The sequence below is a fragment of the Cucumis sativus genome, chromosome 3 (genome assembly GCF_000004075.3).
Source record: "Cucumis sativus cultivar 9930 chromosome 3, Cucumber_9930_V3, whole genome shotgun sequence".
Lineage (NCBI taxonomy): Eukaryota > Viridiplantae > Streptophyta > Magnoliopsida > Cucurbitales > Cucurbitaceae > Cucumis > Cucumis sativus.
The window spans coordinates 33912704-33937204 of NC_026657.2; the positions used below are offsets into that span (position 1 = coordinate 33912704).

Sequence of the window (24501 nt, forward strand, 5' to 3'; positions counted from 1 at the left end):
AATTATGGTATATTAAATTAATATATGTACGATTCATATATGTTTGTATATAGATATTGAAAGAAAAATCAAAGCATGTACAATTATTTGCTTTATTAACAATTTAATAACAGACCATGTTCATATTTTATTTCTTACAAATATTTAGAATTTAAATAAAATTCACAAATAACTAACTGAATTAGAAAACAATTTTCTAAAAAATAAAAATCACCTAGTTACTCCAAAATCAATTTGAAAATGACCTTTATTTTTTCTTTTCTTAAAATCAACTTTAGTTTATATCAAACCCATCACAATTTTGACAGGAGAAAAAAAAGTGATTTAAGAAATCAATGTGTCCAACACACTTCTTCTGGCTCTGCAAAGGTATTTTGTTTCATCCAAAATCACATTAGCCATTTTAAAACATAGCTTAGTTAGTAAAAATAGCTTTAAAAACTTATTAGCTTTTCTTGTACGTTTTCTTCACTACTTTTTTTCTTTTTTTAAAGAATTCTTGTTCCCATTAGTCATTTTAAAACATAACTTGGACAATTTAAAATTACATTCGAAAGAAATTGATTGACAAAGGCAACAAAAAGAATAGACCGCCTGACTAGCTTGAACACTCACATATATTAAAATAAAAAATAAAAAAAGAAAGATTACCCGTGATGCATTAAAAGACAATAAGTGTAGATAAATTTGATGTTGCATTTTCATTTTGTCAAATTAGTATAAAGTTATTTCTATCAAAATTTTCTAGCTCAAATAAAAATTAAAAGAAATATTCTACAAGAAACTTATCTGAGAAGAAAATATGGATCAAAACCTTCCCAGATTGCCTCATGTCCACGTTCTGGGATATTGTGATCTCTATTAACATCTATGGCTTCTTCGTGTATTCTAGTCACTAACAAATATAGATTAGATATCAGAGGATTCCTAAGAAAAGGATTAATAATCTTACCAGTTTCGACGACCTCCGTGATGAGAGGCTGCATAGTAACAACCTTGGATTTGCCATTTACGATACAGTTTGAAATGGCATAGAAGCCAAGCAAATTTGTATAAAGTGGAAGAAATGCGTCTTTATGGTTGCCTGCACCACCTATCCAATCAAATCCACTATGTTTACTCATATACTCATCTGCAAATCTGATCAACTGAAGGAAAAATCTCTTTCTCAAGCCAACCAAATAGTTCATGAACCATTGGGTGTCCCATAAGGCAATTAGTTTAGATCTTGAAAGCTTCTCCATGTGAAAACAACAGGTCTGACTAATCAATAACTTTTCTTCGTGATGGTTATCAATTTCCTTATCGAACACTCTTCTAACTGGGTCTGCTGGCGATACGGTATAATCTGCTGTGTTCAACACCCAGTTCGCAAGGTAATCAAAGTACAGAACCCAGTGGCCGAATATAGATGATAGGTACTCAAAACTTGATCCTATAACTTGCTCCACTTGGTTTGGAACATCGGAGCTTGTCGCAGTTCTTTCCAAGCTAAAATACTTCTGCACATCAGCCGCTAGCCTTTTCCTGATGTCATCATCTTCATCCTCCAAAAGCATAATACATGTAGACCACATATTAAGGATTTGATGAGCATACATATTCGCATACTCTCTGAGTTCAGAATGGGAGTTAACAGTCGCCTCAGGGATTTGATTATCAAACACATAATCACCAAAAATTTCAGCTTGTTCTAGCAAACCTGAGGCTATAATAGAATCTGCAGCGGCCGTACGCATATTTACTGGCTCTGATGCAGCACTATGTTGCTTGATCAGGTCTGTGAATAGGGTAATACAGGAGTGGAATTTGTCCAAGTCATTTGATATTTTACCATTTGGAGACTCTGTCGTCGTGGCATCAGAAACAATGCAGGCCGAATATTGCACAGCAAGGCGCTTTATGCACGTTCCCATGCAACGAATGGTATTTTCCCGAGTTTTTGCATGTCTTGTGAGCTTATACAAGGAAATCAACTTATCCCAAAACTGCAACACAGATCCACAATCCATCTTACCAATATAAACTACGTCTTCAGTGCATTCCCCATTCCCAAACTTCTGAAACTGAGACATATTCCAAGCAAAAAGATTCTTTAAAATGTAGTATAGACATCTATAATTCTTCTCCAATGACAAAAGCTCTGTCAATAAAGCTTGGAGGTTTGTTTTAATCCACTGATCCACAGTCCTTATCTCATGACAACTCAAGTCATACAACCCAGCAGAATATTCTGTTGATTTCAGAAATTTAAACAGCCATTTCATTGTTGAAAGTCGAACTTCGTAGCATGGATCTTGTAATGAGCGGATTAGCCTTTCTTGAAGTTGTGAAAAAGGGTAATCCATGAGAGTGGCTGGCACATCTTCATCAGACTGAGATCTTTGTGACTTCTGAAGAGTTGCATCATCTTCTTCATCAAATGGTTGAAGTACACAATTGAAATAGCAAATAGCAGCTTGTTGCCGAAGTTCTGCTAGTGTTGGATCATAATATGGCAGTTTGTGGGAGGTTTCCACATCTAAGCACCCAGTAGATAGATCCAGAAGTAGGTTGCGGATGACATAGAAACTTTTGCTTCTCGGGCACTTTCTTACAATACTCAGCATATGACCTAGGACTTGTAACATAGAGGTACTAAGAATTGGACAGGAGCAATGACTACTCCTAGCCATCCATGAGCAATGTGCAAGAACCTCCACCAAATCATTAAGAATCTGGCTTTTCTTCAAAATATCTCCAAGATTTCTACAATTTATGTCCAGAAGGGATATCAACTGCAACAAGATTCCATGGATCCTATTATACGAAGTATATTGAGTAGTTGTAGTTGCAAGTAAGATGCTTGATTCACGACCCATCGTTGTGCTGTCATCAACCGGCAACCCGGATGCTATATTGAGGATGACTGATGGTAAGTTCTCATTGGAAACCAGGCCTGTTAATGCTCTAGATGCAAGAATACGAATCCGTAGATTGCTTTGAGAAGAGCACTTCCTGATGAATGGCATGAAGAGAAATGGATCCAGGTCATCCCCAGCTTCACTTCCAATCGTAGAAGGCTTAAGCCTGGATAGAAGAATTAGCATAGGACATAAGCTTGGGTGCACAACTTTTGCTAGATTGGATTTTGAATCTCCAGAACATCCATCATCAAGAGACTCAGTAGCCACATCCAATTCCTGCAATAGAAATCGATGCAATGCCGGATATCTGTTGGCAATAAAATTTCATCAGATTCCTCTAAAATAACTTATGAATGGATAGTAATATCCCCATGAAATAAGAACCATCAATATGAAGAATTTGAAATTTACAATTTTCTGAATAAGAACCACATGTGCAAGGAAACTGCCTAACAAGGAAGAGAGGTATGTGCTGAACTTTATTTATTCTTACATATTTGTATTTACAGAATCCAAGTTCTTTATATAGAAGAACTTGGTAACTTCTACCTATCTAATAACTGGTAACTACATAACAGAATGTAACTAACTTGTTATAACAAACTAGCAGTTTTATCTTTGATACTACCAACTAAAATACTCAGTAAGATCCTGAAGAACTGTCTAGGCATGGCACTTTTCAAGGTGCTGGTATAGTGCAGGACAGCAACACAAAAAATATCTTTAAAATCAAAGCTAAGCCAAAAAAAATTGTCTGGTGGGTGGACAGTGAACTTTAAAATGAACATCCTGATTGGCCCATCCGTCGTGCCACATTCCCACTTCAGGCGAAAAAATAAAACTTATCACCAATTAATCCAGTTGGAAGACTATTTATCCTTTCTTTTATTTTTTCTGTTCTAAAGAATTTATATTTCAGGATAAAAATGATCGTTAGTAATCCTTAATTTTTCAACTCAATGGATCAAATATGTAGTTATAACTTAAAAGAAATTTAGTGATTAAGAAACAAAATCACCATAGTTAAGGGACTAAATTATTTATTAAACCAAATATTAACCATGGCTTTAAGGGATGTTGAACACTATTTTGAAACATTTTGACAAAGAAATAGGCATTTTTGTAAGGACAGAACGGATAACATTTTACAAGTTTCAGGCATATGAACTATACTGCTTAAGGATTCTGTAAAATATTAGTTTTCTTTTTCTTTTTCTTTTTTATAGAAAACTCCCTTTCATAGAGGAAGAATGAAAAAATACACAGGCCAAAAAACCTCACAAAAAGGAAAAATATTAGGAACATCTGACCTATAAGTCGGAGTAGAGGACAAAGTTGTGGTTTACAAAGTCAAGCTAGTAGTTTTATACAGGTGGGGCCTTTTATTTATATAAAACAATGTACCAAGATGAATCTAAAAGCTACAGATGACGGAAGAGAGAATCAAATATAAACCCTAATAAAAAAGATACATTATTTTCCACTGTAGCATAGACCCGTTCTATTCCTACTCTTAATTGCTTTCTACCCATCTCTTGCTAGTTTCATACTCTTCAATGTTAGTCTTATTTCTTTGGAAAAATAAACTATGGATCACAATTCACAATTCACATGAACATAAATACATTTTCGAGCATCAGACAAAAATTGATATACCATTGAAGGCAATGCAACTAACATAGCTCACCAGACGCAAGACTTGATAATATGATTCACAGAAATGACAAAAAGACACCTCAATCAGCAGTACTTTCTCTTGAAAGAAATGAAACTACCACATTTAATGCATTACAGAAGAAACAATGAATGCTCCAATTTCCGAATTTATTCAACTCCAAGAACCAAAGGAAAAGGTCATACTGACTTCATTATAACGTTTTTAAGCCCAGAAAAATGCATTATATTGATATCCTTAGTAATTGTACCAAATCTATCATTAAGACACTCATACATCATGTGATGGGATTTCAGACTACATGTAAATCTTACAATGTTAAAATAGTTGCTCTCTACCAATGAAATTTTGCAGTTCAAATCTGACATCAAAGATATCATACCTGTGAAAAAATTCAAGTCCAGTTAATGCTCGACGAGCTGATTCTCGTTTGTGAACATTGAGAAATCCTATCATCCGCCGAACTAAAGCAGTGTATGCCAAGCAAGCACTGTTACGCACCTCCCAGTAGGGAGAAGAGAAAGATCGAATACAAACAATTATAGCCTGAGCAGAGAAACCAGATGTATCAGTTGCTAGATTGGTATCATTGAAAGCAGCTCTAAGGACATTGAATGCATGAACTGTTGGAATGACTCCTTCATCGCGAATTTTAGAGGCTTTTTCACTTGGATAAGTCTCGTGGGTTGAAATAGGTTCTGTGTCTTGGCTTAACCCTGTGGATGGTAACTTAGAGAAGTTGCTGTTTTTACAGTCTGTTTCAATTGGATTCTGCAGCAACCTCTCGGCTACATCTATGAGCCACTTCAGAGCTCTTGGTAGAAGCTTCTTGGGGGAACCTTCTGGTTCTGCTAGAAACAGAGCAATAAAAGCAGCTGGAATACCAGCGCTTCTCCTCAATAAATCATCAACTGTCTGGCCCTTTGCAGTTGTTCTTTCCATTAGCTGGTCCATCCAGGATTCTGTTAACTTACAAAGTCTAAAAGAAATTTTTTAGAATATTTGAAAGACGGTGATAAAAAAAAAATAGAAGGGGAGAAGTAGAATGATTATTAAGAAGTAAACCAGAGACTTCATGAGTATTGAAAATTTTGCCTTAAGACTAAAAATAAATAATGCAACTCTTAGCTTCTGTTAAAAATTGAACAATCATTAATATTAAGAAAAAAAAATCACAAAATAATGAACCACGATGGGACGATCAGCCTTCAGAGGAAGAAGACACTAGTGCTGGAACTTTGGTTAAAATGTGTAAGTTTTGGTTCAATGATTGATCGTGTATATTTAGGCTCCATTTGGGATTGTGTTCGAAATAGGAGAAAGGGATTTTGAGAAAATCTTGAACGCTTTTGTTTGTTTGGTAAATGAAATTATTAAATAATCTAACAACATCACTTTTTAAATTGTAAATAATGTTGGAAGCTAGTAATTGTAGCTTTTAGATTTGGCTTTTCAAAAAAATCTACTAACTTCTTAAACAATTTAAATAAATATATTCTAATACTATTTTTTCATATTAATTTATTTTTAACATGTATTTTCAAATTTAATTTATTCATTTTTTATGACAATTATTTTAAACTTTTTATCAAATGATTAAGATGAAACAAGATTGTCTGAAATTCAAATCACAAACAATTCTAAAATATATATTCTAATAAATTTATAATTTAATTATCAATGTGAAAAGAATTAAAACAATAAGTCCACTGGTGCATATAATTTAAATATATCAATTTAATATTAATTTATCCGACATTGTAACTAGTTTTCTAATTTAAAAATAAAATTTGTCAAACACCATTGTACTTCCTTCCACAGGTGATTTTTCAAAAAATGAAGCTGAAAGCAATTATTTTAAAAGCTATAGCAACTTCGAATTAAGCCTTATCCAAAGATTGTTTTCTGTCTTGATTTGTTAGAGTTTAGTATTTTGTTGAAATTGAAGAATCTTGAGAAATTTTGCTAAATTGGGTGAATTATTGGGTGATTTCAGCATAAGTTGAATTGAGAGTAAAACTTGAAACACTGATCCTGGTTCAATTCAATTAAATTGAGAGTTCAGGATAAAAATTAATCAACCTTACCAAGTTTAAGAATAAAATTGAATTTTCCCCAAATCTTTGAATTTTTCCCAAAGCATAAAGACAAGACACTATAAGACTTGATATTAAAAGTAGAGCAAAACAATTTTATTTTCCCTGCCTATCTGGAAGAATAAAATATAGGAGGAGTTAGCTTCAACTCTTGCAAAAAGCATTAAAGAAACATACCTTTGGTCATCTGAACAAAGTAAACGGTTGCAAAGAGCAGTAAATCCAGCCCTTGTTTTATCAATCGCACCATTGTGTTTCATTTTCAAAAGAACTTCCAAAAAGTGATCCCCAATAACTTTAAGTTGTTTTACATCAAGTACTTCCTCTTGTCTTGGCATAATGGAATCGTTGGGATCAGATTCAAATGAATCAGAAAGCAGCAGGCAGTGGAACTTTTCTTGTGATTGTTCCCAGAAGAAGACTAACCTGTCAATGGCCAATAGAAAGAAATGAAGAGATATATCCATCATGAACAAACGGTCCAAGCTACCACAAATAGATTAAATATAATTTCCTACTAGATCTCGTTGATTACTATGGAAGTTAAAAATAGTCGGTCCAATTTGTTACATGTTCTCTTTCTTGCTAATCATAAGTAAAAAACTCTGTGCCGTAAAGCAGAAAGATTAAACTAACGTGACAAGCCTGCCAGATGAATAAATTGGAGCCAATCAAAAGGCAAAGTACCTCTTTCATTGCAAGCCAACAGCCAACCATCACAGTCTGTTCTGATGTTCTTGAATTGTCTGTAGTTTTTTCCTTACTGTCTTCCAGCTCAGAAAAGGACGTGGACATATTAGTCTCATCTGGAACATCCAGCACAAAGGCATCATCATCAACCATGTCATCCATGTCTTCAGGAAGATGCCAGGCATCTGCTGAAACCACCCAGAGTGCCAGGGAAGTTATTCGCATCACAAGCTCCAAAAGCTTTTCCAGTAGACTTCTCATCTCCGATATACTAGACAGCACAACATCTGAATTCCAATCCAGCTCCTCAAAAAGAATACCGCAAAGTGAGTAACACACCATGAACAAAGCTGTTTTTGCAGGCTTCAGAGAGGTTTATCTCTCCCTCAGTTACAGAGACATTCAACCAATCAATCAAAGATTTCAAATACTCTGCCACAGGATGGTTTGATTTACACATCTCCTTGCCCACATTTGGTAATTTATTTACGGAATCTAAGCAAACAACAGCATCTGAAGCTCTGACTATCCAACCTAAATCCAAAACGTACTTTCTGAATACAAGCCTTAAAGCTAATGCTCCAGCATCACTTTCTCTGACACGTGAGCTGCAAACTAACACTTTTGCCCATTTGATTATTTTTCCAACCATATATTCACCAGAAATGCCAGGAAGTGGAGTAGGAAAGTGCAGCAATATACGGAAAGAATTTTCTCTGAGTCTATCCCAACTATCAATGATTGATACAACTAACAAAAGAACCGAGTCAGGTAAAGTAATTCCTTCATTATAGGGAAGGAGAAGAGTTTCATTACACTTTTCTTTAGAAGGAACAATTGACCAGACGTTAAGCATTACTAAAAATAGATCCATTGCCATAATTTTTCTCCGGTAAGGTGCAGAAGGATAGCATGAGAAAAACAGAAAGCAACTTAACCACTTCATAAATTGAAAAAGATCATCCGCTCTACCAGCTACAATTTGCTCATTTCCATTTGGCATATAGCTTTCCCTATTGCAACAAGAAGCAAGTGGTATCCAGTTACCCAGCTTGAATTGTCTCTCTAAAGCTGTTCGTACTCGAGAAAAGAACTTCCTAAACAAGCTACTCCACTTCATCTGGAAAGCTGTAGAAGTACACCTCATGTTCAATGGTATTGCTTTCTTCAACAAAGTAAGTTCTAAATGTGATGGCAGACTAGACGTTTTAGGGTTTAAGAAAAGAAATTCTGCAGCATCCACACGAAGTGTCTCATCAACATGTGTTAACGCCAATAAAAGCCACTCAACGAGGATTTCGACCTTTACTCCCTTGACAAAGACAAGAGCATAACGACTAAAATATTCTATTTCATGGATAGATTGCTGCTCTAAGCTGGGTTTCTCTAGCCAATCAATATCTCCTTCAATTAAAGCAAGTGAACGGGATACTTTGAGCAATGAAATAAAAATGGCAACTCTCTGTTCAACTCTCAGTTCCATACTACCTTGATTATTACCTGGATAGAGAATTCCATTGTCACGTGAACTAGGCCAAACTGAGATAAAAGCAAGCATAGGGAATATACTATCTAGGTCAACTTCAAACAATACCGGAAGAGCATAAGTGTTCAAATTTGATCTAAGCTTTGATATCCCAGAACCAAGTCCATGAAGAACGGGTGGCAAGCAATGGCCTCTGTAGATTGCATACCCACCTTCAATACCATCACTGCTCCAGCACTCATCACGCAGATGCTCAAGGAAACACTTCAAAAAGGAAGTGACAGCACAGCACACATCATCATCAATGTATGCTTGCACAGTTTCTGAAAGCAGGGAAGGGCTCATATCTAACAATGTCTTTGCACCCAACCTTTTGGTCAAAGAAGCTAAAGGAACATATCTTCCTTTACAGCGAGAACCCAAACGAAGAAGATCAAAAGCAATTTTCCGCAAGAACAACTTTATTTTCTCGCTACCCTCTGACCAGCAAAGCGACGATTGAATCTCCAAAAATAGATCAAAGATGAGATGCACCTGTTTGACAGTTTGACTTAAAGGATCGTCCAAGTTAGTCCACATAATGCTTAGTATTCGACTTCCCATCTCCTCAGGGAGCGGATCATAACTACAAGATGTATCAGTAAGATTACTAACTAAAGAAGTTTTTATTTGTTGCAAGCAAATCTGCAGTACAGTCAATGAATGGAAGTTAAAATGGCTATCGGTAGGATTTTCACAATAGTTACACAGCTCTGGCAAAATACCATCATAAAGTATCGTTTTGACAGAGTTACCGCTATTTAGACAACCTGGATGGCCATTCGAATCTCCTTCCACCATGGAAAATGGTATATTGAGCACAGGTCTTGGAATTGCTGTCAGAATCCCCCTAATCAAACAGAGTCTACTCAACACTGAAAAAGTTCGAATTTCAGCACAGACATTCGCTTGATGAGGAACCTTCCCTACAGTATTCCTAAATTCACTATCATACTTCAAAAATGGAATGTGGTTAGTTTGTTCAAGAATTCCGTAAAAAATGAGCACCCCAAGTTCTTCGGAGTTGAGGCAAACTTGCAGAGAAGCACAGAAACTCACCCCAGCTGCCACATAACAATCCCTTGAAAAAGCCAAAGATTTTAGAATGCTTAAAATGGAACTCACAATCATCCCCAGAACACCAAAATCCTCCTGGAACTTTGAAGGAAATCGCTGGAGCAAGTAATACAAGCAAGACAAAGCCTCTTGACACTGTTCCATAATAATTGGCGAAGGCCTGGCAGACTCATTGGTTTCCTTAACCACATAGTCCAAGCTAGAGACAATATCCCGAGCAACCAAAAGGGCGCAATCTTTAATGACATCCACTAAGTATCCCAATTTGGGCATACCCATTACCGATAAAGCCACTCTCGACACACAGAACCGCTTCTCTCCACCTTGTAGCACACCACTATGCTCCTCACAGAGATCCCTGAAACATTCTCCCAAAGGGTCGTGAAATTTACGGCTTTTGGCCAAAGTGGAAACAAGGGTTCGATGCAAAGGCTGAGAATTCTCAAAGAACAAAACCTCCAAGTAAAACCGCGCGGCTTTGGATACGGAATCCTCGTCTCCATTGGCCAATAACTCGGAGAAAGCGGAAGCGACTTTCTTGGCGTGGTTTACTTGAGCGTAAACGGAGTTCAAGGATACAAGTTGGAGTAATTCAGTGAAGAACTTGGAAGAGGATTGGAAAGAATTGAGAGAATCGACATAGGAGTTAGGGAAAACAATTGCACTGTAAGTATATCGGTGGCGATGCTGAAGAGCTCGCCATTTAGCAGACATTGATGCGATGATTCGGAGTTGGGAAACCTTTTCTCTCTCTCCTCCGCTGAAAACTCTTCGTTATTAGAGAGAGAGAGAGAGAGACGGAGGGCGGGAGAAGAAGAGAGAAAATGGCGGCCGGAATAGCTTCTTATATTAGGGCTGCCATTAGCTTTATTTTCAATACAATCAAAGTTTTGTTTTTTTAGAACAAGCAAGAGATTAGGGATTATTTGAACAATCTAAAAAAAATTAGGCCGAAATGTTATTTGATTTGATTTTAAGGTAGAATTATTTGAGAAAGTGAGCAAAAACTAGAAAATAGTTGAAAAGTGAACTAGAATTTGAACAAGAGCGAAAATGTAAACTAAAATTAAAATATGAATGAGAAAAGAAGAAAAGAAAAACAAATGAAAAATACTTGATTGCTGCAAGAAAAAAGTTAGAAAGCTTTGTTTAAAACAAATGTTAAGGTAATCTGTATAGGAGTCTTTGAATTTAAACCTATTGATGACTACTTTTTGTTTAAATCATAACTTCAATATCTAAGCTTGCCTAAGAATTGTACCATACCATTTGATTTTGTCTTTGAATAAAATCAATTTTGAGATAAGAATACTTGACTTAGCCTACTGGCTCATATACAAAATTATAAATGAAACATAAAAATAAATTTATAAATTGCCTGATAGCTCTCATTTTGAACGTTGCTGACTTGTAGAGTTACTTACAAATTTCGAGGGATATTCAACTAGACAACATTTTGATCAAGATATTACTGACCTAAAAAGATAATTTGTCCAGATCTGTATTCCCATTTAAATCATACAATATACTAGATTAACTTAGACCTCAGAAACCACATTCATCATTACTTACAAATTAGGAAATGCAAGCCAAGATCCACCAATCTTTTAAAATATTGATATTGGGGTACTGGAAATGATGAGCTCTAGAATTTTCTAAGATTTCATCTCCATCCATTTGTTGACTTAGGGCTTAAGAGAGTCTTCAGTTACTTATTGTTAACATGAGTGTGTCCATTGTAACAAAACCTAACACAAGGTAGCAATGGGAATGTATATTAAAACTTGATAAAAATTGAAATTCTAGTGGAAGACTTGGCTTTTACTAGGTGTGTTTTTACAATAAGAAAAGAAAATTACCCTTGAACATGAAAGCACTCTCAAACGCTCCCAATGATAGAGGTTGCACCAAAAGTTCAAACCAAGTGGCAATCTAATCATTCATAAAAATCCAAGAGAATACAATGTACAAGTCTGCTTCCAGACCTTTGTGGGAATTTCACCTAAACCTTCAGAAACTACCTTTCACTTTTGGATTCCATATCCTAGTGAAACCAGTAGAGCATAATCAGCAAAAAGAAGCCATAAGATCAAGAGTGTAAAGGGAAACGAGAGCTGGGCAATAGAGAGATGACAGCTCATCTAACCAACCCAAGCCTGCAGCAATTCAATGGTAATATTTCAACTCATGAAAGTTATAACAATGAGCCCGTAGTATAAAGTTTTGGACACATTAAGGGCAATCGTAAATTCTTCAAAGTTCAGGCAAGATAACGGTACAGTTTTCTATCTTCTTTGTCCCTCTCCAAAAACTCCCTCTCAATAAGAGATTCAATTCGTTTTTTAATCACAACGGGGTTGGGAAGGAACCTTGATTGCAGCTGCTTTGTGACTTCAGTGACAATGTTATTATGATCCAATACACGCCTTGCCTTCATTATTCTGACTATTGCTGCCTCGATCTGTGGTTTCCGGTCTTCCTCTACCCTCTGTCGTGTTTCCTGGTTTTCTGGCTCGGTTTCCCTCTGTGCAACCACAGTACCGATTTTCACCTTGTATAACTTGCTTGTGAACTTGTCGTTGAAGAAAAATGCATCATCTTCAGCAATGTCCTTACTCATTGGCTCCTTCCGGAGCACATTCCGTCCTTTCACACAGGCTAATGACTGTAGACATCTTTTCAAGTCTACGGCTGGAATCTCTGTAGCTTGCTCAATGTCTCTATAACTCAAACGATCAGCATTGTTGAACAGCATCAGCACGCACATTTGGTATGTTGAAACATTCAACTCATGCTTCTGGCCCTTGCCAAAAGTTGCTTTCAGATCGGCTGACCCCATATTCGTTTGCCAAGATAATCTTCGACCAGTATGCGTACCAAGGTAGTAGCTTTTAAATTTTTCACATATCCCAAGAATCTCTGGAGGAAGGTTGCAAGTTGTGCTGGCTTGAGTTGGCCATGAACCTGTAGTTAGGACCTGCACAACTAGTGTTGGACCTTCACCTAACTCGGCACCAAATCTTGCATAGAAACCCTGCATCGTATCCTGAGATGTTTTCATATCAGTGAACATACCCTCCAACTTAGAGGTAAATTGGTACCCACACTCTGTTTTGAGCTTAACAATCAAACTTCTTTCAGCGTCATCAGATACTGTTTTTCCGGACAGAAGCCTCTTGGCCAAATGTTGCTTGTAATATTTCTCAAATACATCTTTCTCTTGAAGGTAACGGAAAAGCATCATAACCTTATCTAGCACAATTTCTATATCCTCCTCACTAACCCCTCTCAATCCTCTGCGAAGCTTGTCATCTACAAACAAAGAGATAAATTCTGGAGATCGAGCATTCAGGTTGATAAAATATTCAAACGAGGAATTCAAGGCATTTTGGAACGTCTTGTCATTGTTGAATGCCAAGCTGATAACCTTGTCATATTTATCCTTCAAATCAAGAAGTCGCTGCACATAGTCCACTGGATCCTTTATCCTATCAGGATCTGTCACCAGCTGCTTACCGGTATCACGGATGTAAGATGTCATGACATCTCTTACAATAGAGAGTCCATTAGGTACACGTCGAAACAAGTTATACATTCTGCCCAAATCTTCATATTTATCATCAACAAACATATTTACCAAGCCTGAGTTTTCCATATGGACTAATCTTTGCATGTGACTTTCTATCATCTCTTTTTCCACCACGCTGGTTATCTTCGGTTCACTTCTAGCATCTAAGTAATGAGACACCCTTTCTATTTCTTCATTCAAGCGTCTCTCAGCCTTTTTAAGATAATCCCCACAGTCGCAAGACTCAATAAATTGCTGAGACTCGAGACGATAAAAATCTGCAGAGACATCAAGAAAATGCTTTTCAAAATCTTCTTGGTAAACAGAAGAACCTAAATCCATAAGCATCTTTATAATGTTCCTCATTAAACCCCTGTTTATAACTTCACCACTCCTTTCCATATGCACAAGTTCAAGAAGGGTATCTCGGAGCCTGGTCTGGGTTTTGCTAGAGTGGATAACAACGTCCCTCCATAGATTCAAACCAAGCTCATGAACTGGCGTTTTGTGAGTGCTTGGGATGAAAGTTCTATCCATGTACATCAATATGTCTCGGATCATTTGCAAAGCCTTGTTGTGATCTGCCCATTTTCTGTTCAATTCTACCAAAAAAAGTTCTCCTTGAGCTGCTTCAATTCCTTTAGATATTTCTTTCAGATGAAATGACATTGTATTCACAAGCCCAGAGTAAAGTTTTTCCCCAAATTTGTGCAGCACCATATTATAAGCGTTCCTAAATGCACAAGATGCTTGATCATCAGGAGAGACAAAATATTTTTACACGAATGCCAGAAACACCAAAAAAGAAAAAAGAGGCTCAAAAGTAATAAAATAAACAGGTTTGAAGGTTCCTACTATGCTATAGCAGTAAAATACTTTTCAAGTTAAAAAATAAAAAATAAAGATGATAATTTATGAGAGGGTAGTTTTAAAAAAGTCACAAACTAGCTGATAGTGTAGCTTCCATCACAAATTGTTGAAGCCATTTTACTGCACCGACAAAATGTAAAGAACTTGATTTGAGCAAGAAGCTTTGAAGCTAATTGCACTACGTTGAATAATGATCCAAAACTTGGAACTTTTTTCTTTTAATTCATACAGTGGTGAATTAAATAATCCAATGTACATTAAAAAAATCCAAAGAGAGACAGAGATCATGAAAAGTAATTACAAGCAGATCTACATGGTGGCGATTGAACATCTTCATTTGACATTTCAGCCATAAAGATGCACAAAGCACATGTTCAAAAACTAATTTAGTTTAATTTTAGTTATGCACAAAGAAGAGTGCATCCTCCTACCTTCCACTCAGAGCATTACATGGCTAGGATAACCTTGACTAAGAAGCACGGACACTTCAGTTTGGATAGCGTGTCTGTGTCCGATACTTGGACACTCTGACACTTGGTGGACACCTATTGGACATTGCTAGTGTAACAAATATATTAGACATGCATAGAACACGCGTTGAATAGACTAAAAAGACACATATATGATAATGATAATAACTTTTGAGCATGGAATACATCAAGCTAAGTTTTTTAAGCATATAAACGCATCAATTCATTTACTATGAATTTCCTTTTACTATAAAGTGATATATATATTTTAAATGAATATTTTAATAAACGTGTCCATGCTGTGTTGTATCCTAGATTTTTAAAATATGGAGTGTTGCCGTGTTCGTGTTGTGACATATTCGTGTCTCGTATCTGTGTCCATCCTTCTTAGAACCTTGAGCAAAAAATAAAGAGTAGTAGATTTGTTAAAGTTTACATGGTTCAATTGGAATATATCTGATAACATGATTATGGGTGTGATGATAACTATCACAAACAAGTTCACAGTTGGACCAGCGGGATTATCTTACAAGCATACAGCATATAGATGTGTTAGAAGCTTAAAGCAGCAGGGGTGAATAACATAAATGCTAATAGGAAGGTTACTAGGGATATATTAGAAATTAGTGAGGAAAGTTCTCTCCCTTTTCCAGCAATCTCTAATCTAAAACAACTTTGTGTCCGTTTCATGGTAGATTCTCGAGAATCTCTCCTTAAGAGGGATTCTTTTACTGATGTTTTTTTCTTTGGCTACTCCACCCACGACTCTCAACCTCATATTTTATTTTGATAAACTCAACTTCATATTTATCATCCACCATTGATCTCCATAGCAAGTTTTCTCCAAGGAAAATCCCAACTCCAACTAGCTGCAAAAGAAATATTCATTTTCGTCCCATTATCGAGACAGGGACCACCTTCCATCTGCTTCTAAACAGACACTTCCAACTGAGGTGGCACCCTTCTTCTGCAAGCATTTTAGCTCAAATAAAGTTTCTGACCTTCTCTTTCCAAGAGAATTGCTCCCTTTGTAGCCATTTGTAATAAACAAAAGAGGGGGTTCATTAAATCTAGTCCATTTCATTCTTTCAAGACTGCAGAATTATCAAAATATTTTGTTTTATTGTTCTGAGTTCAGTATTAAGGGGTGGGAGATTAAATTGCCTGACCCCTTGGTCAAGACATATGCCTTGACCAAGTGAGTTATTCTCAAGTTGACATATTAAAAGATTTTGGAAGAGAACCCTAGGAAAGAACCACATTATTTTGAATACTGAAACCAATTCAATACTAACTTGAACATAAAAAAGAAATAATAATAATAATAATAATAATAATAATAATAATAATAATAATAAATAGCATGTATGCAGCGATGAGTAATTGCAAACAATATCAAAAGACATAACACAATCACTTTTTTAAAAAAACAACTTTCATTGAGAAAAATGAAAGAAAACTTAATATGCTTCAAGTAGAAACTGCACAGAATTACATTTCTGTAGCTTACACCAACACACTTCTTCAAAAAAAAAACCAAAGCAATTTAAAAAACAAAAGCAAAAGTGTAGAAATTCAAGATGGGACCATGAATTGGGAAAAAAGTGAAACTGTTTGGTGGTTTTTCTGTATGTAGTTATGTCAGCTGCAAATTGTAATCTGTAGACAGATTAAAGATCACAGTAACTACTACCTAGCGAGGTTTGGTCTTTGGTAAGGTTTCATGTTTCTTTTTCGGCTTCGGTCTCAAAGGTTTTTTATAATTACTCTCTAGGCAATATCTTATCTAGCTGGAAATCCTTTCTTTAGTAGGTTTTTTGTGGGCTTGTTTTTTGTTTGCCCTAGTATTCTTTCATTCTTTTCCTCAATGAAAGCCGTTGTTTGTATATATATAAAGATCATAGTAACTACTGTAACCATATCTTGACGCTTGGTAAGTTGAAACAACGGTACTAATCGATTTAGTTCAAAGGGGATAACAGATCAGCAGTGTCAAAAAGTTTAGTTGCATATACATACCTTTTTCTTTTGGATAATAAATTGCACTTTCATACATAGGAATGAAAGAATACAAGGGCATACAAAAAGACAAACCAACAAAAGAAAAAGGAGTTCAACCCTACCAAAGGACTCCAATCCAAAAGGACAAGACCAAGCTCATAATTAAAAGAAAGCCTAGACACCTAGTGGCTGATGGCCATACGAAATCATTAAACTTATCCACCACCCAAACTCCTCCCACCTCTCTAAAGATTTTGTTATTTCTTAAGCCAAATTCCCTACAAAACTACAAAGAAGTTAACGTCCCACAAAACTTTATCTCAAAATCACCTCCTTGAGATGAAACCTGCCATCTCTATTCCAAACCCAACAATCTCAACAAGAAACTCCAACGGTGAGCAATCCCAAAACAAATAATTCAAGCCCTCCTCGCGCCTCTTACCGATAATACACCATTGCAGGACAAAATATAATTGATATAAAAGAGTCATCAATCATGGCCCCAAACATGGCAGGACTAGGAGTGCTTGCACTGAAGGATGTAGTTTAAGCTGAAGGTGATTTGAGAAAAGCTACGTTGAAACACCACAAGAATGCTTTGGTGAGAGAATTGACAAACCAAGCCACTAACTTCAATTTCGATTCAGCAATATCCAGCATCGATAGGAACATGGAAGAAAGAGCTCAGTCTAGTACCTCCTGCTTACTTGTCTTTGCTCCATGAGCAATATTTTGAGTACAGATATCTGGAGGAATGGAAGTAATGAAACTACAACATGCACAAAAACTACGATAAATTTGTAAATACAAGAATTTGCTCAACCAAGCTAAGGTAGATAATGAAACAAACTAGCAAAGTGCACAAAGTGTCATTGACCTTTCCATTAACAAGGAACAAGCTACAACTAATTCCAACACTTGGCCTAATGTTTGAAAGTGTTTTAGATGTGTCGTCGGATATCTCATATAGATGATAATCTGCAAAGGCATTGAATAGCTTACCCACACAAATCTTTTGAAGAATAAAACCAAAGGCGAATAGGCCTAGTGGTAAAAAGGAGACAATCTCAATAAATGACTAAGAGGTTATGGGTTCAATCCATAGGAACCACCTACCTAGGAATTAATTTCCTACGAGTTTCCTCGACACCCAAATGTTGTATGGTCAGGTGGGTAGTCCCGTTGGATTAGTCGAGGTGTGCATAAGCCAGTCCGAACGCTCATGTATATTTTTTAAAAAATAGTGTAGAACCATAAGAATAGCATGGAGAAAGAAAAACATGAATGTCTGAAGTTGACAATGGTGATACACTAACCTATGCCATCCAATCCAATGTCTATTACTAACGACCTACCCCTAAACTTGAGGCCCATCATCTACAACATACCATCTTTAATACAAAATGCACTACAAATGGCTAGGTACATAGAATAAAGAACTTCATCTCAAAGTCCTTGTTCAAACTTTGCATCTCACAGCAAATACACACCCACACCAATAAAAGTCTGACAAACCAAAAAAGGATGAAGAATTGATTACTTAATTATGCACTATTTCTTTAATCTATAGTTTTTTCCTATGCTGGAAACAAATGCTCCTTGCACATCTAATCGAGCTGACTTAGCAGTACAACATCCAAGCCATTCATAGAGGAAGAAGTGACAGTATAGAGTTCTCACTATCGGAGAGAAGTGCTCGACTCACATCCCTAAAGACAAAGAAAATTAAGAGTCGTAGAAACCATCCCATTTGTTATGCACTGTACAAAATGATTGTCAAATACCAAATTCACTCAACCAACTTCGTGGTCGCACTAAATTTTCTAAGATTAACCTACGCAGTGGAAACCATCAATCAAAAGAGATGAGAGAATTAAGAATTATAGACATCTTCTTTTTAGTTAAGTGAACAATTATTAAAAACGAAGGCATCCTAAATGAAAGAAGGATTATATAAATAACTTATTATACCACTTGGTTCAACTAATACTCCAAGAACTTTTCATTTAGGCTTATCAACCAAGTTATTCAACTTCTCCTAAATAGCTGTGCCGTCGTTAAGTTAGATAATGTCCTCGCCAATAGCAGATCTATTCAAGATCATCTCAGACACATACATAAGACATAGTTGCAAATAATTATCAAGCCCAAGTCCATAAAACAGAAGGGCAATACGTAAGTCGCAACTTTTCCCCGTTATGAAGCAAGGGCTCAAAGATGTAAAAGCACTAACCACTCTCTGAAACACATAGGCACAACAGAGGAAGTAATCTGAGAAGAACAGCTAGAATACAGAACTGATGGCAGAAGTTGGAATCATAACATGGTGTAGTATAGCAGTGAAATGAAAAGTAGGAGGAGAGGAAGCAACCTGTAAAGCTCTTCGAAGCTAAGACCGCTAGCGTTATGATTGTAAATCTCGTGAATTGCATGTTCCAAAATCTTCCAGGTCTTCTCAGCATATTTCGGATCCACCACGACCCGGTGTTTAAAGGCCTCTATCTGGAAATTCCTCTTCTTTTGGGCACTCATGGCTACCAGAGATCGGATCCCAGAAAACCCTTAATCTCGATTGGATGGAGGAAAACCCTAGGGGTGGGGGGTGGATTCTGGGGGGAAAGGGAGGAAACAGAGGATGATTGAAGAAGAATTGAGGAAAGGGGGGAAATGAAAAACAGAGAGAAATGGGGAATTGAAGGAAGGAAAGAAGATTGAAATGTTTATCTGAAGGATTTAAGAAGGGAGGCTGAAAGCAATAATTTGAAGAGGAGAAAGAAAGAAAGAAAGAAAGAATAGAACCAAAAGAAAAAAAATTTGGTTACTTTTAATTGAAATTATCCTTTTCTTCTCGACGTGGTTCTCTTTTTCCTCCAATTTTAACTTCCCAACCTTGGAAGGCTCATCAACTCTGGCTTTGCAACCGGGCCAATTTTGGGGCGGATTCACAATGGATCACACCCCCTCTAACCCATCTTATTTATTCGTATACGTGTTGCGTGTGGCTAGTTAGAATGTAATTAATTTTGTTGTACAAGACAATGATTTTCAACACTACAAATATAGAATGGATTTAATATTACAACACATATTCAAAACTCTCATTCAAACATAAGTTTTAGATTTGATTACATTATGTTACAAGTTTATTCTCGAGGTCATGTTTGTTTTATCTAATTGACTTTTAAAAGGGACACATTATTTTTTTTTTTGAATTTTTTAAAAATAGCTTCAAATGTTTGTGAAGGAATTGTTCCGATGCTCCATTAAGGTCATCAACTTGTGTTTAGTGGGTCATTTGGGTCACCAACTAAATTGAGTTGGGTTGCTTGGCTTACCAATTTGAGTTGAGTCACTTTGGTTAAAATAAATTGTCGTCTCACTCTCCTATGCTCGATGACCAACTTCAGCAATAATCAATATTTTTTATTGTTGTAGCTACAACTCCAATAACAATCATTGCTTGCAACATGCTTTGTTGACCTCCGCTAGCATCAAACTTCAACGATCACTTCGTTGTTTGACTCCAACAAATACCAACTTCCTTGACTGATCATTTATGATGTCCAACTTAGACGATACGCCACCTATGAACACCTAGCTCTAACAAATACCTTAAATGGCCAACTTTAAGATCACTTTTCGAGAGACAAACTCCTAAGATTATCTCCAATAACTAACTCACTATATCATATATTTTAAAAAAACTAAACAATGACCTACTTTAAAATATAAATTTGAAATTGTTTGGTAAGATACCAAATTTGAAATTATTTGCTTTTCCCTAGCAGCAATTTAACATTAATAAAGTCAGTTAGAGTGTATATCAAACCAAATAACTTGTGTATAAAAGCACATTGGAGAAAATATAACCAAGCACACGAATATTTTTATTTTAAATAGTTTCTATAAAAGTATTTAAATGAATAAATGTACTTTGAACAATATTTTTTTTAGGCTATCCAAACATATCCCAAAAACATTTTTTTATATTAAAAGAAGATCCAATGTCAAGTTTAAAAAATTAATTTTATTTGCAAAATTAGATTATAAGTTTAAGGAAAATTATTAAATATAGAAAAAAAAACTAAAATGTACTCGAGATAATTTAATAGATTTTAACACATCGCTACTCTTTACAAAGAAAAAAAAATCAGCCTAACACTTTCTTTTAAAAGGAATCAACCTAGTAACTCAAAACTCCATGTTAAATAAATCAATAGATAGATACAAAATAGTCATGCAATCAAATATTGACCATTCAACTCAATAAACTATTATAACCTCGTGGACTATGACAACCACACACCATTTTAACCAACTTTACCATTTTAACCAACTTTATGTGTCAAACAATAACCCTTAGAGTTGATGTAAAATTGGCAAATTGTTGTTGGAACCTCACTATATTGAATCATTCTCATTCACAAACAAGGAAGGTCTTTCACGTCAATGAGTTACTAATTCTTCACATTCGTGATAGGCAAAGTTGTTTCCTTCGTTCATTTCTAGAAAGAGATAATGTATTTGAATGTTTGAAAGAAATAACCTTCATTCCTCACCATTCTACAGAAGTTCCCCTCATCTATGATCTAAATATTCATCCCGCAGAAAATTCAATTGGTAATTGTAGTGATTCCAACAATGAGCATGACGATTGATATCCCACACGTAGCTTTGCCACTCTTATCTTGATCTCTTCTCTCTTTCGGTCTCCTCTCACTCTTGCTTTCAAATATCTATCTCCCTCTCACTCATCCTCTTGCTCTCTCACCCTTTTTAGCGAAAACCCACGTATCTAACGTCTCAAACTCATGTCCAGCGCTTGATTATTAGAACGTCACTTTTTGACGATAACCACAGAATCTAATATTTTATGAAAATTTCAATTGACCCCTTTTTGCAAACAAATCTATGTTCTGACAGAAATTCATACATTTGATGCTTTGACAACCTCTTTGATCCATTTTCGATGAGCCTACAACCTCTTCGATGAAAATATGAGCAATCAACGCTCTCTACAACAACAAGTAAAAAAAAAATCAGAAAGAGAAGAAGGTAGATAGAAATAAAGGTGTTTTGATTAATGTTGGTTGACGATGATAATGCAAGCAAAATCTCAAAATTCTTATGATAAAAATGAGCGGGCACGATCCATTTTGTACTTTGTTTGAAACTTCTGTGCAGATTATGCATGCCAAGATAGAAAATCCCAATCACCAAAAGATTATCATTAAATTAAAATCTATTCTCCAAAAAGCAGTCATGCATGTACTAATTAAAACATTCAAATGATCGTTTTACTGTTTGTATGAACTTCTACTCTACAACAATTTCTAAGTTTTGAGTACTAGGCTACTGACATTTAATGTAATTACTATCAACCGATACCCACCAAGTGCATAAGTATCGGATATTACTCAACAAATTATGCCTACGCTACAACAAACCGCACTATCCTTGGGCATGCACTACTCAATACAGTCATGTTGGACACTAAACAAAAGTTCTAGAGGAAAACCATTTTAAAAAATGAAAGAGGATGTGGTCTCAATGTAAAAATTTCACCCTAATGCATAAATTGATGGTGATAATAATAATAAGACTTCTTTTATTTTATTTGGATAAAACCTTTTAACCCACTCCAGATTGGTAGTAAAACTTGATATTATCTCATTTGAACATATGAACATATGCTCATATATCAACATTGGAGTCTGATTTATGTGTTTTAAGAAGATCTTCAATTTTAAATTTAAAGTTAATAGTTATTTTACAAAAAAAAAAAAAAAAAAAAAATCTTTGTTGAGAACTAATAAATATATATGCATTTAAAAAAGAAATTCAAATTAGTAAATTCAGTTCAATTATTAATTATGACAACATTTTAGGAAGATTAGGTACCTTCTTAAATAGAAATTCTACAAAACAAACACATAGTTATCCAATTTTTTTTAGATATTTTCAAAAATTAACTTAAATTCGTGTGTAAAAGTAAGTTTAATATATATATATATATATATATATATATATCAATTTAGTTTAGAATATATTCATAGTAGTAAGTTGTGGTTCTTTCCTCTTATTATTCATCTTAGGTTTCTTATTATTCATCTTAGGTTGGAGTGTAATTTGTATTATAATTGTTAAGTATTATTTGTTCAATTCATAGAGAATGTGTTTGGAATATGTTTTAGGGAGAAAATTAAAGTGTTTAATTACCTAAAATTTTAACTTTAGAGAAATACAAAAGTGTCCAATAAATGAAAGCTTTAACTCTTGTTACCTTAGCTTGTTGCAAAGTTGGTTTGAGTGTCGTTTCTTACACTTATTACTTATGTACCTTTTGATAATTTAGCAAAGAGTTAGATTGATATTTAGAGTTAGTGTTAGAATATATAAGGTATTGTAAGTTTTTTAGGGCTTTTAGTTATAAACAAATCAAAGGAGTGTTGTTTTGCATCATGTAAAATTTAATATATATGGTGATTGAGTTCATACATCGTCCTTGGAATTTGGCCTATAATTTTATTTAGTTAAATTTCACAACTACTTCTACCATTTTATCATTGGAATTTAGACGTCAAATTTTAGATGTGTTCTATTTAATTAGCTAGCCCTATTTCCACTTCTAAGTTGAAAAAAAAAAAATCAATATTAGAGATAAAATATGATTCATATCATCGAAAAGTATTTACTTATTAAACATTTTTTCGATAACATATCATAGGTAGTTACAACATTTCTATCTATATAGTGTTGCACACCACTCGTGTAGAAATAATCGATTATGCTTTGTTACGTTGAAGTTCAAAAAAAAAAAAAAAACCACATGAAATCTAAAAAATACATAGAGAAATTAGCTAAAAATTAACCCTCGCCATTAAAGGTAACATATTTTGCACCCACTTAGGTAGAAATAATTGATAACTAAGCTACACTTTACAGGGCAATAAATTCAAACCTTATGCATATGACCTTTCGATTGTTATATCTTATAATATGTTTGGTAAGAAAAGAGTTATATTGTGCAGAAATTAATAGATGTTTGATCAAATTGTATATATCTATAATGACCTTTTGTTTCGTATATACCCATAACATACATCCTTTTAACTCTTCTTTACCATAATAAAATACTATACAAAAGTTGCATTATCCCCTATGAGTATATATACAATAACAATAGGCAAGGAAAGATTTTAAAAAGATGTATGTTACCGACGTGAATATAACCCACCTAATTAAAACATTAATTTGTATATTCTATTGTTTAATTTTGTTAAATATATAAGATGGTACACAGTACAGATTGTCTTGCTCCTGCGTTTATCAAACACACTCATCGAAAATTTAAATTATATCAAATATGCTTCTTCTTTTTCTCCTCCTTGTCAATTCTTAATTTCATAATGAGGGCAACCATTTTATTAATTTTTAGAGAAACTTTCCTTTAGTTGTAGAAATTTATATAATTAGGCCTCTCGCTCTCTCTCTCTCTCTCTCTATATATATATATATAAACAAAACATATAAATGGAGTAAATACATTATATTGTATTAGGCCAAAGCCCATTTTGAAGAAGGACTTCACTCGACAATTAGAACAAATTGGGCCGTCAGCTT

At 35.0% G+C, this 24501-nt stretch overlaps 2 protein-coding genes across 4 annotated transcripts; both read right to left on the bottom strand.

Moving 5' to 3' along the window:
* Positions 1-657: 657 nt before the first annotated feature.
* LOC101204483 (thyroid adenoma-associated protein homolog) lies at positions 658-10913 on the bottom strand. The gene is given in 6 exon segments (XM_031881994.1): positions 658-3213; positions 4964-5560; positions 6855-7052; positions 7054-7103; positions 7365-7679; positions 7681-10913. Coding segments are annotated over 6 exon segments (6591 nt in total). The 5' UTR covers positions 10684-10913; the 3' UTR covers positions 658-785.
* A 970-nt stretch (positions 10914-11883) lies between these two features.
* Positions 11884-19794, bottom strand: LOC101204239 (cullin-3A). Of its 3 annotated transcripts, none has more exons than XM_031881998.1 (3): positions 19250-19385; positions 14839-14965; positions 11884-14270 (listed from the first exon to the last, which is right to left on the bottom strand). In XM_031881998.1, the coding sequence occupies exon 3, from the start codon at positions 14255-14257 to the stop codon at positions 12230-12232; it is 2028 nt and encodes a 675-aa protein (XP_031737858.1). In that variant the 5' UTR covers positions 14258-14270; positions 14839-14965; positions 19250-19385; the 3' UTR covers positions 11884-12229. The 3 variants fall into 3 exon arrangements, with proteins under 3 accessions (XP_031737858.1, XP_031737857.1, XP_004147468.1); XM_031881997.1 differs by lacking the exon at positions 14839-14965 and adding an exon at positions 17321-17624 and having other exon boundaries at positions 19250-19384; XM_004147420.2 differs by lacking the exon at positions 14839-14965 and having other exon boundaries at positions 19250-19794.
* Positions 19795-24501: the final 4707 nt, after the last annotated feature.